Source organism: Condylura cristata, unplaced genomic scaffold (genome assembly GCF_000260355.1).
Source record: "Condylura cristata isolate star-nosed mole 26May11 unplaced genomic scaffold, ConCri1.0 scaffold00041, whole genome shotgun sequence".
Lineage (NCBI taxonomy): Eukaryota > Metazoa > Chordata > Mammalia > Eulipotyphla > Talpidae > Condylura > Condylura cristata.
The window spans coordinates 3,192,372-3,208,593 of record NW_004567142.1 but is presented as its reverse complement, the minus strand read 5'-3'; the positions used below and the strand labels follow the sequence as shown (position 1 = coordinate 3,208,593).

Genomic DNA, 16,222 nt, shown 5'->3' with positions numbered 1-16,222 from the left:
CTCCGGGGCAGGCGGGGATCGAACTCATGCGGAAGTGGCTTTGGCTTCTCAGTGCTGTGCTTTAACCCGCTGCGCCACCAGGGAGGGCCCAGATTTTTAGATTTTTCTATGTGAGGGAAAAAATAAAGCCAAAAGGTGACGACAAACTCATGTCAAACGAAGGCCTCATCTTGCCGTCCAAAGAGCTGGTGTATAAGGTCAAGAGGCGGAGGGAAAAGCCAGAGAAAAATAGAGGGACAGGAGGTGGCAGTTTCCAGAAAAGCGAATATCGAAGGTCAGTTAAACACCTAAAAATGCTCAATCTCAGACTTAATCAAAGAAACGTGCAGCAGGCCCTCCCCGGGGGGCCCGTGGATTAAAGGGGAGCACTGTGAAGCTCCCGCAGCGGCTTCAGCACGAGTTCAATCCCCGCCAGGGAGTGACCCACGGGGCGCAGTAGACCTCTCCTGTCTCCCCGCTGCTCCCCTCCGCAGTGGGTTTCAGTCCATCTGCCTGTTCTGCTCCCCACTCTGTCTCTGGAACTTGTCTTGCACCCCTGCACCTCTGGCCTGTACCCCAGTCCTTTTGTGCATATGTAAATACATCTTTTAAAATATATAGAGAGTGAGATAGAAAGAATTAAGCCAACCGAGGCGTGACCCCAGGAGCCTGACGCTGCCTGTGGTGGTTAAAAAAAATGATGGCCTCGTCTAGCCTAGACACCAAGCTTCATTCAGCACAGATGATCGTATGAATCGTCAGGCGAGCATCAATTTGTATTTTACTGGGAGGAGGAAAAGCACCAAAGTGAACACATTGCTTCGGAGGTGGGGGGCTGTGGGAAGGGGCTTCATTACTGTCATTATCTGTGACCCTCACAGCAGATCGTGCCTCAAAATTAGTCATGACAACGTATTCAAACTATAATATTTGAAAACACACAGCATATTTTTCCTTAAAAACACAATTTTGTTGCAACTTAAACAATATTCAAATTCCTTTTCGGGGTCCCGAGCTGGCAAGATGATTGTGACATTTGGCATGCCTCGTTTTCTCTAGACTGTTGTTGAATCACAACACCCCTGGGCTTTGAGAAAAAGTGTTCAGTCACCCCAAGCCCATGGACGGACATTGCTAAGTTAACCAGCCTGCGTCCCTGCAGTTCTTGGAAGCGTTCCCTGCCTTTTCTGGACAAATATTTGCTCTCCTTACAAAGCGCCCTTGTTTGGGGGAGGCGCGCGCCTCAGAGCCCGGTGGGTTTTTTAAAGCCTTTGGTATGGCAGGTCGTGGGGGGAGAACTCCAGCAGCTATTTCTGCAAACTGTTTGCCTGGTCACGTCCAGCGCAGCCGCTCGGGCATAAGGGTGTCCTTAGCCCCAGCAAATGTGCACCCCGAGGGGATGAGGGCACGATCCTGGGTGTCCCCCCCCCGCCCCCACCCCTGGCCCGTGCAGGCTGGGGACCTCTGTGACTGACATTCAGGTTAAGAACTGTGAACAGCTGTGAATAGTCTGAGTAACTTCCCCACAGAAATAGAGAGGCCGGTTCTCTCCTTGTCTGGATCTTGGGATTAAACGGGGTGCAAGATCAATGACTGGAAATCTGTGACCCACCTAGACCCGCTCCTGTGAGAAGCAGGAGCAAGCCCAGCAGACTGGGTCAAGGTGGCAGAAGCTTCCTAACAGCTAGGTGCCCCCCAAATATATTTAAAAAATAATAAATATAATAAAAAGTGAAAACAGGCTGTAAAACAAAACAAAACAAAACTCCCATTCTAACCACTTTAGCATGTATAATTCAGTGCCAGTTTTTCATTTCTCAAGTTATTTTTTTAAAGATCGATTTATCGATGCATACAGCGCTGGAGTGCAGGCCAGAGATGCAGTCCCCAGAGACAGAGAGCAGAACAGACAGGTGGGTGTACTGAAGCGCACTGCTGAGGGGAGCAGCAGGGAGACAGGAGAGGCCTGCCGCGCCCTGAGGGTCACCCCCTGGCCGGGATGGTCACCCCCTGGCCGGGGATGGAACTCATGCTGAAGCGCTGCTGCGGCTGCCAGCTTCCTAGTGCTGCACTTTAACCCATTTTGCCACCAGGGAGGGCCCAAAAGGTTATTTTAATGGTAAAGAACATTCTGGAACTCTTCTAAAGACTTTTAGTTTTAAGACAGGCAGGGTTTTGAATCAGCAAGCGAGAGGAGGACGAGGACCAGCAGGTCTCACCCAGCCCTTTCTCTGCCCAGTGAAGGGTGGAAGCCCAAGTCTTACCTTTCTTTCCCTGAAGATACCTCAGATAGACCCAGCTTAAAGGCAAACACATCGTCAAGTGCTCAGAAATGCTGGTGACTGAATGGGAGTCTGTTCTCGAGACGGGGACATCTTTTTCTAAACAGAGAAATGCAACTCAGCAGCTTTGAGGGGCATGCTCAGCCCCCCCGGATAGCAAAGCTCAGCCGTGCCCGTCATCAAGCCAAAGGAGCAGCTAGCTGCGGGCACACACGTGGGAGGCCATTCCGGCCGGCCATTCTCTCACGCGGCCGGCCATTCTCTCACGCGGCCGGCCATTCTCTCACGCGGCCCTCACGCGTCTTTCCTGTTTCTGAAACCTTGGGATGCCTGTGTTTCCATGTGTGTTAGTGGGTGAGTGACCCCTGCTTTCCTGGAGTCCTGGTCACAGCTGCCTGTTCTAATCTGGTCACACACACCCAACAGGACTCCAACCGAAGCAGTGGGAGAGTTTTCTAAAAATTTCTCAATGGGAGTGTGAAATGCTTGTCATCTCTTACCACAAACGGGACAGTCAGAAGGGAAATACCCTGAAATTGCCCGCACAGAACCATCTAGAAGAGCAAACCCCGGTCTCAGTGTCCTCGCACGGGCACCTACTATAAAGCTCTGTCTCACCAAGTTTGCCTGAGTCCTTTGCTGAAGGGACTGTCACTTCGCGGTGCCTGAGGAAGGGGAGAGATGGCCCTGGCTGTGGGGGCCATCTTGTGTGGAGTGGGCAGTGGGCATTCAGGGCGCTGACCGGCTGGCAGAGTTAGCAGAGTTCTGCAGTCAGACCTGCAGAAAAGGGAGGAAGATCCCCTGTGACTGCAGCCTGCAATGCGGTCGTGGCTTCTGGCACGTTTTATTTTTAGATGGTGGTGGTTTGGGTTTTACTTAATAAGGATCCATATAAAGAAGAAAAAAAGAAATGACCCCTGGTTCTGCTGCCAAAATGGTAGCCTCTGTGGACATTTTATTTTATTTGAATTTTTTAGATTGATTGATGTATTTATGCAGACAGGAGCTGGGGTGCAGGCCAGAGGTGCAGGGGTGAGAGAAGTCCCCAGAGATAGAGTGGGGAGCAGAACAGGTGGGGTGTCTGAAACACTGCTGAGGGGAGCAGTCTGCTGCGCTCTGTGGGCCAGTGCCTGGCTGGGGATGGAACTTAGGCCCTCGTGGCTGGCAGTGAGTAGCTGGATAGGGCTGAGACTTTAACCCCTGTGTCACCAGGAGGTCCCCCTATTTCTCCTGAGCCACCACGAACGGGTGCGTCCTCTGGCTCTTAGGGGAACCTCCCCCCATGCCAGGTCAGAGCCCCTCAGGATTCTGGGAGGCGGTTCCTCCGGCCTCACAGCCCTGTCCCCTGCCACGGGGCTCCGGTTCCTGGAACACCACTCGTTTCCTTTGGACCTCGGCCTGGGAGCCCCTTCCAGGTCCTTGCATCCGCCTCGGCTCGGGGCCACGCTCCGCTCCCAGGGCACCAGGTGGGTCGGACAGATGGGCCGGTCAGCACCGGCTTGCAGGCTCCAGACTTGCACGTGGACTGGGGCTTTGGGGTGCTCCTCATGCACCTCCCTGTCGCCATGCAGAGAAACCTCAGTCAGCCTCATGGCTTTCAAAGAAAGTCTGGTACCACAAACCTCAAGTGCGTCAAACTCCTGTTTTTCTAGGAAGTTTCCCTCTCCTCACTCCTCAAACCTCCCGGGGCCCCCATCAGCCTGAACCCCCACCACTCCTCTGGCTTCTCTCCCTTTATGAAGAACAGACCCAGCACAGAGAGGTACCGGGATTCCTCCCTGCCCCAGGCTGTGTCTCTGTCTCTTAGTTGTTCAGTTGTTTCCGAGTCTGTGTAACTCGGAGTTGCCCTTTTACATTTCCGTGTGTGATTTGCGTCCCTCCTGCTCTAGACTCAGCAGACCCACCGCCAAACTGCAAAAGGCCTTGTTTGTTTCTTGCTGTGTGCCCTGGGAGAAGGTGCCTGCCCTCTCTGTGCCTCAGATTCCTCATTAGAAGAGGAAGCTAGTAGCAGTCCTCAGAGGATTGTCATGCAAAAAGTTGCTCATGAACACCATCGATTTTGTTTTAAAAATAAAAATAGGATTTCCCTGGTGGCCTCGGGGTTGTCTCAGCACTATCACCATGACGGCCTGAGTTTGATCCCGGAGGCCAGGGAGTGACCCACAGGGCGCAGCAGACCTCTCCTGTCTCCCCGCTGCTCCCCTCAGCAGTGGATTTCAGTGGATCCGCCTGTTCTGCACCCCACTCTGTCTCTGGTGAATCCTCTCACCCACCACACCTCTGGCCTGTACCCCAGTTCTGTATACACAAATAAATAAATCTAAAAAAAAGTTAAAAAGTAAAAGTCAATAGAAAACCTCTGCTTCCCTAGCGTGCTGCCAGGAGCTGCCTCCGCAACCGGCCCTGTTCCCCTTCAAGCCTGTCCTTCCCTGCCAAGTGGTCCCTTTCCCCATTTCTTACATCCTGGGGTGCTGACCTGCCTGCCCACCCCCTTTCTCCTCTCCCGGACCTCCCTGGCCCCTCATTGCACTTGAAGGGGTGCCCCCCCCCCCCGCTTGTGCTGTGCATGGCCCTCGCTGGGGTGTGGCTAAGGGCCCCTCTTGATTAGTTTCTGTTCTGCATTTGGGGTAGGAGGCCCCTCAGGGGTGTCCTGGAGAGTCACACCAGTGGCTGGACAGTCGGTCACTGTGACTTGCTTCCCGCGGGACCCTCCCCTGCCTGCCACTGTTTTCCTGTGTTCGTTCCCTTTTCTCGCTCCCTCCCTCTCTAAGAGTCTGTATCTGTGCAAAATAGAAAAAAGGGGCGGACTCCAGATGGAGTCCTTCATGCTGGGCCCCCACCCAGACTTAACACCTGTTGCAGTTTGTATCTCTCCCAGTACTTAACCCCCAGACCATCAATCTGGAGTCTCCCCATCTGCACTCCGGGGCAGCTGCATCCCCTTCCCCCAGGGCAGATGGTTGAGCTTGAAATCATATTTTCTTTTGCTGAATACCTTGGCCTCCCTTCTCTCTCTCAGTGTCTAGATGGGGTATTGCCCCATGAGTGACTCATGGGCCAGTCAGATCTCTAAAACTTGTGGATTCCTTTTATCACTTGCTTTATTATGTAAGCATCAGGCTTGATGGTTTCAGCTTTTTTTTTTTTTTAAAGACTTATTTGTGCACATAAGAGCTGAGGTGTAAGTCAGAGGTGGGGTGGTGGTGGTGAGAGGACTCCCCAGAGACAGAGTGGGGAGCAGAACAGGGGGATCTGCTGAAATCCACTGCTGAGGGAGCAGCGGGGAGACAGGAGGGGTCTGCTGCGCCCAGTGAGTCACTCCCTGGCCTGATCGAATGAGCTGCAGTGGCTGTGGACAGCTTCATAGTGCTGAGACTCAACCCTTAAGCCACCAAGGAGGGCCTATTTCAGCGTTTTTTCCTTGAAAGGGATTGCCCGTCTGGGCACAGAGAGAGCTGCCTCATGGCCCCAGAGGGCTTCCATATGTACACAACAGGTCTCATGCTCATCTACTGTGACACACGTTGCTTTTGAAACACACACTCTTAGGGTTACCCTGTCCGTCCCCCCATCTCTTTTTGTTTTTCCTTGTTTTCTCCTGACATTGACCTTGGTGAGGCCCAGGGGCTTGGTGCTGGCTTCTCTGCTCTCCACACCCTCTCGATGATCTCACTCAACCCTGAGGCTTGAAAAATACTTCTGCACCAATGACTTCTAAATTTGTATCTCCTCCCCATCTCTGCCCCAGAGGCCAAGCGCCTGTGTCTAACTCTGTTTGAATGTCTGCTGTCTGCTAAGCAGATCAAATTAAAACCTGAAAAAATGGCATTCGCCGTCCGAGGGAAGGCACACGCCCCCACGCCTAAAATGGAGCCATTGAAATTTATTTTTATTGCAGTGAAATTCACATAATATAGAATTAACCATTTGAAAGTAGCTAAGTGGTATTTAATATATTCGTTCTGTGCTACCCCACCTGTCTCTAGTCCCAACATATTTTTGTCAGAGTCAGAGGAAATCATGTACTCATAGAAAGTTACACCTCACTCCCCTCGCCCTCAGTTGGGTGATGGATTAAGTAACAATTTAAATAAGTCAAACTCTCCCCAATCAGTCTATTCTGTATCGCTTGCCCCTCTCCGGGGATCAGAAGAGACTGTGATAGTTACAGGGTTTCTCGCCCTGGCTGTAAACAGCCTGACCGTGCCTGTCATAACTGGTGGACTGAGCTACTAAAAGCAGAGTCTGTCACTCACTCAAGTATGCCTAGCACGTTGCCAAGAGCTTGGAACAAGGAAGCTTCTCAGGCCGTATTGGCAGGTTGAATCAATGAGCCACTCTGTCCTCTGCTTTTCAGTGTAAAATGTGCAATGGAGCCCAAAGATGCATAAATCCAAAGATTTTGACATTTCTACATATAGGTACAATTTTTTTCCCCTTGGGATGAGAACTTTTAAGTTTTGCTCTCCCAGCAATTTGCAGTGGGGTGTCACAGAATCAACACGCCATGGCAAAATTAAAAAAGAATTTATTAGTGCACACAATTGCAAAGACTTTTTTCTTATAAGATCCTCACTTTAGCAGCTTCCAGGTATACAATACAGTGCTCTAGACTTGTGCCTTTGACTGCCTTCATCCGTTTTTGCCCATCCTCCCATCACCCACCACCAATCCACTCTATGTCCCTGTGTTAGGTTTATATATTTTTTAAGATTGTATGTGTAAATGAGAACCTATATTTATCTTTCTCTGATGTACTTCATTTAGCATGATGTCCTCAAGCTCCATCTGTGTTGTCTCAAATGGTAAAATTTGCCTCTTTTGATGGCTGAATAATATTCCATCACATATGTCAACACACTGCACAGTGGATCACTTAATCACTGGGATATGCTCTAAGAAATGCATCCCAGGGTGGTTTTGTCATCGTGGGAGAGCAGCCTAGAGAGTATTTACACAAACCTAGATGTTTTGTGTAACCTTGGATGAATGATAGAGCCTTTTGGGACCACCATGGTGGATGAGGTCCACCATTGATTGAAACGTCATTTGGCCGTGCATCAGTCTGTGCCACATCTTTATGCATTTTTTATCAGTTGCTTCCATTTCTTGGCTTTTGTAAATAATGCCTGAGGGACATGGGACCAAGCATCTTTTTGAGTTAGTGTTTTTATTTCCTTCAGGTAGATGCCAAGCGTAGAATTGTTGGTCAGATGCTTCTCTTTTGTTTTTATTTATATACATATTTTTTCCATCTTATTTTCTTCCAGTATATCTATTTGTCATCTTTTGGGGGAACCTCTACTGTTTTCTGTTGTGTTTGTATCCATTTGTTCTTCCCCATGCAAGTATTCTAATGTCAATTTCACTGCCTCTTTGGGGGGTCCCCATCCCCTAATAAAAAGAGAATCAAGGGTGAACTTTTCACACCAAAATGAGATTTTTAAAAACTCTACCCAAAAACTTGTTTCTAAAAACCCCTTGGTGAGAGGAATCGTTTTCCTTTTCTCTTCTTTAAACTGCAGCCCCGGGCTGTCCTTTGATAAACAAGAAGTTTTCTGGCTGTGAATGAGCAGTCAGTGCTCAACAGAGAGGCTGGCTCTGTGAGTATCTTCGGTAAGGAACTTATTCTGGGCATCTGGGGAAGGGGGTCCTGCAGACCTGGAGGGGTGTGGGAACAGGGTACAGTTAGAAGCCAGGAAACATAGGCGGGAGGGGGTGGGGGGGTTAGGAAAAGCACATGCCAGATTGTCTCCTCTATAAGACTTGGGCTTTAAGTCTGCGGGTCATTGGGCCGAGTCGGGAAACTAGAGCCATCCAGACCACCTGAACCTTACCTAGAAAACACAGGGAAGTCCCACCTCTATTCAGAGCAGACCTGCTGTGACAACCCTCCCCCACCCCAGTATTCTGCCTCTCCTGAGGCACCTGACCCCAAATCACCGAAGTGAAGCCGGAAAGAGAGTGGGCGGGGACAAGTGAGTGGGCGGGGACAAGCGGGTGGGCGGGGACAAGTGAGGCGGAGCTCAGAATCGTGCCCCAGCCAAAACTGGACCCGGAGATAGGTGAAGGGCTACCTGGAGCTGGGCCCTTGGGCACAAGCGGACTCTCCCCACCTCGTGGCTGCGGCTTCACCCTCCAGAATGGAGCAGAGAATGTTCCCTCCGCGCCCCCCCTGCCACCCCCCCACCAGCTGTCCTGAAGGGCAGTTGCCAGGCTGGTGCGCATCATCGGGAATGGCGGAGAGGGAGCGTCCCAGGAACGACATCCCACCGGAAGGACGCTCTTACTCAGGTTGATCCCTGAGTGTGATCCGAGACAAGACGCTAGGCTAGGCCCAACCCTTCACCCAACCCTCCAGGGCCATATTTCCTCCTAGCCACGTGGGCGCGGGGGCTCCGATTTTATTCAAGGTTATCATCTGTTACTCTCCGCTCAGATCCCAGATCCGGCCCATCGATAGCAGCCCTTCGAGCGGCCTCTGTGTCCTTCCACCGTTCTAGTCAGTCTGACCCTCACTTTCTGACCCCATAAGGTGTTCCAGGCTCCTCTTGTATGCTCCCGTCCGCCCTCCACCCCTTTACCCCTGAAATCAGCCATTTTCTCAGAGGAGGTGGGTGGGTACATCTAACAGAGGGTCACTGACCCCCTCACCTCGCCAAGACCCCCCTGGACTCTGATTTCAATGCGACTGGGCCCCGCCAATGGCCGGGGAGATGCTCTAGTGGTTGCCATGGCGACCCTGGGCTGCAGAGCCGAAGGAGGCCGTGGCATCACGTCACTTCGTCACTTCCGGAGCAAGTGCAGTGGCCACATCCTATGCTCTGCAGGCCACAGGGCACCCAGGGCCGCCTCCGGGCCACCCACAGGGAGCGAGGCGCCCTGCCCGCTGAACTCCCACCCACGTCACCCTAGTGGCGGCAGCGCCCCAGAGAGCAGCAGCCCCAGACCTGCTCAGGCCCTGGGGCAGCCTGGCCGGGAACTCGGGAGCCACCAGCCTGCTGGCAGACACCCACCTCCGCCTCACTGTGTAAGTCTGGGGGCTGCCTAAGAGCCCTCTCGGGAGGCTACGTCGCCTGGGCTAGACCCGGGCCGCCTTGACTGCTTTGGACACGTTGGGCGGGTGAGCTGCCTGCCTCAGCGCCTGCATCCTTGTCAGGTTCCCGGGCAGGGTGGGCATGCGCCGCAGGCATACTGCTGCCTCCGGGGGCTGGGCAAGATGCTGTTCGGCGCGAAGGACATTGCTCTGTTGGAGCACGGGTGCCAGGCCCTCGAGGTGGACAGTTGCAAGTCCCTGATGATCCTGCGCATCCCAGAGGACTGCAGTCACGGGGAGTTTGAAGAGATCATCCGGCTCTCCCTGAGGCCCCTGGGCAAGAAGTGGCCAGTAAGGCCTTTCTGGAAGTAGAGGGGACCAAGGCGGCCATCATTCTGCTGGCGGAGGACTTCAGTCACGCCGCGATCCCCAGGGAGATCCAGGGCAAGGGCGGCCGGTGGAGAGTGGTCTACATGCCCCGGAAGCGGGACGTGGACTTCCTCAGCAAGCTGAGCCGCTTCCTGCAGAGCGAGGGCCGCACAGTGGAGGATGCGGCCCGCGTCCTGAGGCGGGAGCCGTGCCCGTCTGTGCTGGGCCCCTGGAAGCCCCTGGCCGCCAAGGGCTGTGTGTCGGGGCCCGGGGACAAACCGGGGGCCGGAGCCCCCTCCGGGGCGCGCAGGGGGCCGCCTCTGGACTTGGCGGAGAAGGAGAGCAAGGCCGGAGATGGCAAAAGGGGCAAGGAGAAGCCCAAGAAGAACCAGCGCCGCCACCACACCAATGAAAAGAAGCCTTGAGGTGACGAGGGAACGGGGCGGCCAAGGTGGGTGTCATCTCAATGGATATGGGTGACGACCGTGGGAGGGTGGGTGCCCTACACGGAAGTCTGGGGGATGCGGGCAGTGTGGATAAGTGGGCAGTCGGGTGCTGACTCGCGTGAGCGGCACCTCAGCATAAGAACGGGCATCACCGGGGTGAGCTCTGAGCTTGGGTGACGTCTGCTGGGGCGAAGGTGCTGTTTCAGCTGCATTAGCTTGTGGGTCTCATCTGAGTGCTGGTGGTTAACACTGGCTGCGTGTGGATCATTCAGTCATTCATGCGTTGTGCAGGTGTTTCCTGCACACCCGCCCTGTCCTGGCCACTATTCTGGGGGCCGGAGCCGCAAAGGGGTGCCAACCTGAGGGAAGCCCCCGCCTCCGAGGCTTTGGCAGTGAGTAACCCCTCGGGTAACTCTGAGTTTGCGTGAGGTGAGGAGCGTTGGGTAGATGCAATGGCTGGTGGAGTAGAGAACGAGGCAGACCCCCCCACTTGCCCTTGAGGCGCTCATTTACATAAGTGAGGAGGCGTGGGGACCTCCTGAGGATGAGTGAGATAAGTCCAGTGGGTAGTATTTGGGTTGTGGGTTAACTCTTGAAAGTGGGTAACACCTGAGTGTGTGTGGATCCGGTGAGCGGCTGAGGGTAACTTCTGAGTGAGGCAGGAGCTCCAATACCCACAAACAACGTGCAAGTTCAAGACTCGCAAACCCAGAGACCCGGCTGGAGCAGAAGCGGGAGGCGGTGGCGCGCGCGTCATCGTTGCCATGGAGACCGCGGACCGCCCCTGCGCGTGCGTGAACTGCTGTTGGCGGAAATGGAAGCAGCGACCCTGGGCCTAGAATTCCAAGTGTTTGCAACTCTTACCCTAGTTGAGGGAAAGCAAGCAGGAGCAGGAAGATCAAGATAGTATCAAGGACACCGGCCCCGGGGCTGTCATTTGCGGTCTGAAGCTGAGGACATTCTCATGCTCCTCCGGGTGTGTGAAAGGGTACAATGGGGGGCATAGGCACAGCCCCGTAACTTTGGGTCCTGCTGGAAATGCTATTAATGCAACGTCTAGAGCTGCTTTTTTTTTTTTTTTTGCTTGTTTGTTTTAAGAGGCTGTATCTCGAAGGTGGCCGTACAAACTCTTAGTGGATGACGCTCTTGTTTCGCATGGGGAGCCAAACCATGGCTGATGACAAGGGGGACTGGTTGCTAGATCTGAGCAACTCACTGCCATGTGACCCTATATAAAGGGTCGGTGCTGCTCTCCGTACCTTGGATCACGCCTATGGGTAGTCAGAGGTGGTCCCTTCTTAGGCTGGTAGTAGGGAGGGTGTGCCTGTGTCCAAAGTAAAACCAGGAGGCTTGGATTCCCAAGGAGGAGGTTCGCTCTCCTCCGGGAGACAAGGCTTCCCGGAAATAATAATTAAGAGACCACCTTCAAGAGTGTCTTCATGGGTTAACAGCATCCCCATGAATCCTCTGTGATGGTGAAGACCGAACAGCAACTTCAGGTGGAATTGATTGAAATTGAAATGGGCTGTGGGATGTCGGTCATACAGCTGCCCTGGCCCTGGTAGAGAGAGCGCTTGTTCAGGGGATCTGTTCTGGGCATGTGCATCTTTTCAACATATAATTCACCACTAAGTTTCTGACCAAATTGTCACAGTGGAGACTCCATGTATTTCTGAAGTGGGTATCAATGATGCCTGTGAATTCCAACAGCCTCCCCCCTTGTATCTGCAAGCATCCCCCCCCAACCCCAGCAGAACTGACATCCTTGGCAGCCAGGATGCAGACCGGGACCCACCCTCCTGTAGTCAGAAACTCCCATCTCAACAAGCGCCAAGACCCAGAAGGAACCTAATATCCAGAAGATTCTGAATTCTGTCCATTCGCCAAACCAGCTCTCCGGCTAGCCTCAACACTTCTGTCTTTTCTGCAGTGGTTGGGAAAAAGCTTTTCCTGCATCTCCCATACCTACCTTTGAACTTCTTGCAAGAGTACTCAAGGTCTAGAAATGTGTGGTTCTCTACTGATCAATTCCTTGTATGTTTCCAGCCTGGGCATAGTTTGCCACAGAACTTGTGCTCTGGGGTGTGAGCTTGACTGAAAGTCCCAGGAGTCCCAGGCATATCTGTAGCACGCTGTTCTCCTATCTCTGCAATCACTGTACAACTGCAAGAACAGTGTGATGTTGCCTGTCACCACAATCCAGTATGAAGACTATTTGTGTTTATGTGAGCTTGGGGTGGTTCTCATACAGCATTCAGATCTGTGTTACTGACAACCCAGATCTCCTACCAATGCCCTTTGGAGTTTTTCTGGACCAGTTGAAGAATCTTCTGAGTCCTATGCCTGCTGATGGGCAAAATTGTTACCATCTGAAGTTAGTCATCTGTGGGAATCAAGATATTGCTGTCCTAGTAAATCCCAAAGGAAAATAGGGGATGCTGGCTGATGGAAGGCAGCAGATGGCCTTCGTAAAGCCCCAATTTAAAACTCTGCATTGTTCTTGGTTGATGTTATGTTATATGATGATGAACTTCTGATATAAATGTATGCCAACCACAGCCTGCTCATTGACATGTGGGGAAATCCTCATGAGATTTAATTGGGAGAAACTGGTTGAAAAAAAAAAAAAGTATTTGTAAAACCACTTCCAGTGGGTAGCCTGAAAGTTGTTGGGGTTGCCTATTTTTAAATATATAATAGTTTATTTTTATATCATTTTGTGCATTTTCCCATCTCATTTGTAATCCCCTTGGGTTTCCCATCACCAAATCACCCATGTGCCATCACCATAGTCCCATGCATTCCCCGCCCCCGCTGCTGTTTTTGATCCCATTCCCCATTCCACCCCCACAAAATGTCTCTGGTATATAGCTGTTCATCATTATCATTATTTTCTCGTCTGTTCCATTATATTCCTGTTATGAGTGAAACCACCTGGTATTTTTCCTTTTCTTTCTGGTTTATGTTGCTGCAAAAGACATGTGTTTCTTTTTGTTGGTCGCTGAGTAATATTCCATTGTGTAGATGTACCACATCTTTTTAATCCAGTCAGGGGATGCCTATTTTTAAGGGAATATAGTCAGAATTCATGACCAAGAGAACCCAAAACACAGTTCTCAGCCTGCAGGCTTCTGTGGCTAATGGGAAAGGTGAAACAACTGATGCAGAATGAAGATGATGAAAGCTGTTTGTATCCCAAGCATTGTCAAAGTCGTTCATACTTATTTATTTGTATCTTCCCAATTACGGAGATCGGGTTCTTTGGTTCCCCACCTCCTCAGCCAAAACCCTTAGACCAGATGTACCTCAGGGCACTTCAGATCTGTGCAGCCACCAAGCTTTCCTTTTATATTTGCTGCCTGAATTGTAAAATGGACCAATCAGGTGCAATCTAAATGGAACAATCAGATTCAAGCCCAGCTCATTAGTTAGTCAAATCTAAAACAGGGAATGAACTGATTGGTGCAAAACGATCCAACCAGTAGTTTAGGTTTGAAAATGGTTCACTTGGGTTTGTAGGGTGGGAGACCCTGAAAGAGGATATCAGGCAGGAAAGGCACCTTCTTAAAACATTCTGTTCCTGTTCTCCAGAGAAAGAAGAATCAGCAACTAACTTCCAAAGAAAAGCTGAAGACTCTCAGAGACCAGGTCACCACACCTGCCTCCAGCCTGACCTCTGACTTCACTGCCTGGGCATTTATTCTGGCATCCAAATGAGGTGCAAATATTATGCCCTCCACCTGGACAGCTGTGTAAATTGAGACCAGCCTCAGTTTCCCCATCTGTAAGAAGATGCTCACTAAGGTACTCCCTGACCACTTAGCTCTGAGGACTCGTAACAGACCCATTCAGCAGATCTTGGGGTTTTGGTCTGAGGAGACCCTCTGTACAAGTTAAATGTTACTATTTCTAATGCCCCTGTGGGCAGCTAAGCTGGCTGCCTCAGGGGTACCTAAAAGTAACCCCTGGCTCCCTGGCTCCTGGTGCATCAGGCCTGTGATAGATTCTGAGGACCTTTGATTTATTTGTGATTGCTGAACAGCCAAGCAATCCAAAAGACGCTAAGGTGAATGTTCAGGTGTTTCCCACCTGTGCCCACCCCTCATTATTTTCCTCCCCAGGAACATCCACAGGTGGCAGTAATGCTTATAGGTATGTTTAGCCGATGGACACCTCTAGGCCTTTTGGTACACACACACACTCACACACACACACACACACACACACACACACACACACACACACACACACACACACACACACACACACACACCATACTATTCTAGATTCGAATTCAGGCTCAGTCCCTTTCTGGCTGTGCAGCCCTTAAGCAGGTGTTTTTTACACCTGGGCTATCATGTAGGAATGGCCACTGTACTACCTGCCTTCTGTTGTGGCAGTATTTCACGGGTTGGTTTGTAAAAAGCACTTAAAATGGTGTCTAGGGCACAGGAAGGGCCCTATGAAACTTGAGTATTTCTGGCACTTCCTTTTCATAGCTGCATAGTGCTTCACTCTAAGAAGAGACCATAAAATTGACTCACTCTAAAAATATTTATCGAGCACCTAGTGTGTTTTGAATCCCAGCTAGGAGCTGGTGGGATATGAGCCTGGTACCAAGTTCTCTGCCCACCACACCTGTGGATACATAGGTAAGTTGAGCAGGTACCAACGACGCTGACCATCCTAACAAAGTGTGTCACAGATGCGATGGATATTGACAGGACAGTGACAGTGCTTTCAGAAGCTCTGCCCCGTTAGCACGGCCACCCCCAAACCAGGCTGGAACCCTCACTTTCAGGATGGCAGATTTGTTACTCAGGAAAGGTGCTGACGTGGACCTCACAGGCATTCAGCTGGAAGTGGTGGCCCCAGCGAGGCCCCGGGGCGCGGCCACACCCTGGTGGGGAGGGGAGTGAGGCCGCCCGGTAGAGAGTGGACAGCCCCCCTGTCAGTCTTGCGAGTCCCGGAGTGTAAGCTGAGAAGGGAGAAGGTGGGCCTCAGCAGGGGGAGCGCGAGGAGGAACTTCCTGCCCCTGCTCGGAGGCGCTGAGCGCGCGGCTGGGGAGGCGCAGGCGGCAAGGTCGGGCTTGGACCGGGTGGCGGCCTGCCTAGGGGCGGGAGACCCTCCTGGGGGGCTGGGCAGCGGCCTCGAGCCCTCGGCCATATTGAATAGCCTCTGCCGACTCGCCTTTGTGAAGTCCTCTCCCAAGTTCCAGGCGCGTCCCTGGGGCAGAAAGCGCCACGGGCACTTCGTGCGCCCCAGCTGGGAGCCAGCTTTGGCCGCTACCGGCTCACGTAAGCATCCCGGGAACTGATTCCCGCAAGCCCTCGGGGAGCGAACCGGATTCAGTCGAGACCGAACTTCGCAGGCAGGGGAACAGGGCGGAGTTGGTGGGTCCCGGGCTGGAGCTGAGCCTGCGGCCGCCTGTTAGCGCCCCACCCCCCGCCGTCAAGACCAGGGCTTCGTGAAGTTTGGGCTCGTTGCCCCCCACCCCAGATTCCACCCTGGAGATCTTAAAGACCCTCGAGAAAAGCCATGTGGGGGGCTGGTTCCCCTGGGGGTTCCTCCCGTCCCCCGACTGCTTGATCCTCTGGAGCGTCCCGGATGTCTGCAAAGATGTGGACCTGGATGTCCTGGTGGAGGCCCTGAAGCCCGTGGGGACCTTTAAGAAGATCGGCAAAGTGTTCCGCCGGGAGGAGGACTCCACGGTGGGGATGCTGCAGATCGGGGAGGACGTGGACTACCTGCTCATCCCGCGGGAGGTCAGGCTGGCCGGGGGCGTCTGGAGGGTCATCTCCAAGCCCGCGACCAAGGAGGCCGAATTTCGCGAGCGGCTCACCCAGTTTCTGGAGGAAGAAGGCCGCACCCTGGAGGATGTGGCCCGCATCATCGAGAAGAGCACCCCGCACCCGCCTCAGCCCCCCAAAAAGCCCAAAGAGCCCCGAGTGAGGAGGAGAGTCCAGCAGGTGGAGACCCCGCCCCCCCGGCTGATCGTGGGCACCTATGACAGCAGCAATGCCAGCGACAGCGAGTTCAGCGACTTTGAGACGTCCAGAGGCCGGCGCGGCGCCGAGGGGCCGGAGGGCAGGGGCCGGGGCCGCGGCCGC

General features: G+C 52.8%; 2 protein-coding genes across 4 annotated transcripts in view; both read left to right on the top strand.

The window, feature by feature from the left end:
* Nucleotides 1-16,222, top strand: part of PNMAL1 (paraneoplastic Ma antigen family-like 1) — a 37,867-nt gene that overhangs the window by 19,574 nt on the left and 2,071 nt on the right. For 2 of the 3 annotated variants that reach the window (XM_012733772.1, XM_012733771.1), the window contains exon 3: nt 13,704-14,310. In XM_012733772.1, coding sequence (XP_012589226.1) covers nt 13,704-13,792 — 89 coding nt within the window. In that variant the 3' untranslated portion in view covers nt 13,793-14,310. Of the gene's footprint in view, nt 1-13,703; nt 14,311-16,222 lie in introns of those variants that run through there. The other variant, XR_001146152.1, reaches the window with a different exon arrangement.
* Nucleotides 14,359-16,222, top strand: part of CCDC8 (coiled-coil domain containing 8) — a 3,406-nt gene continuing 1,542 nt past the window's right edge. Inside the window, exon 1 of the mRNA XM_012733490.1 lies at nt 14,359-16,201. Coding sequence (XP_012588944.1) covers nt 15,830-16,201 — 372 coding nt within the window. The 5' untranslated portion in view covers nt 14,359-15,829. The remainder of the gene's footprint in view (nt 16,202-16,222) is intronic.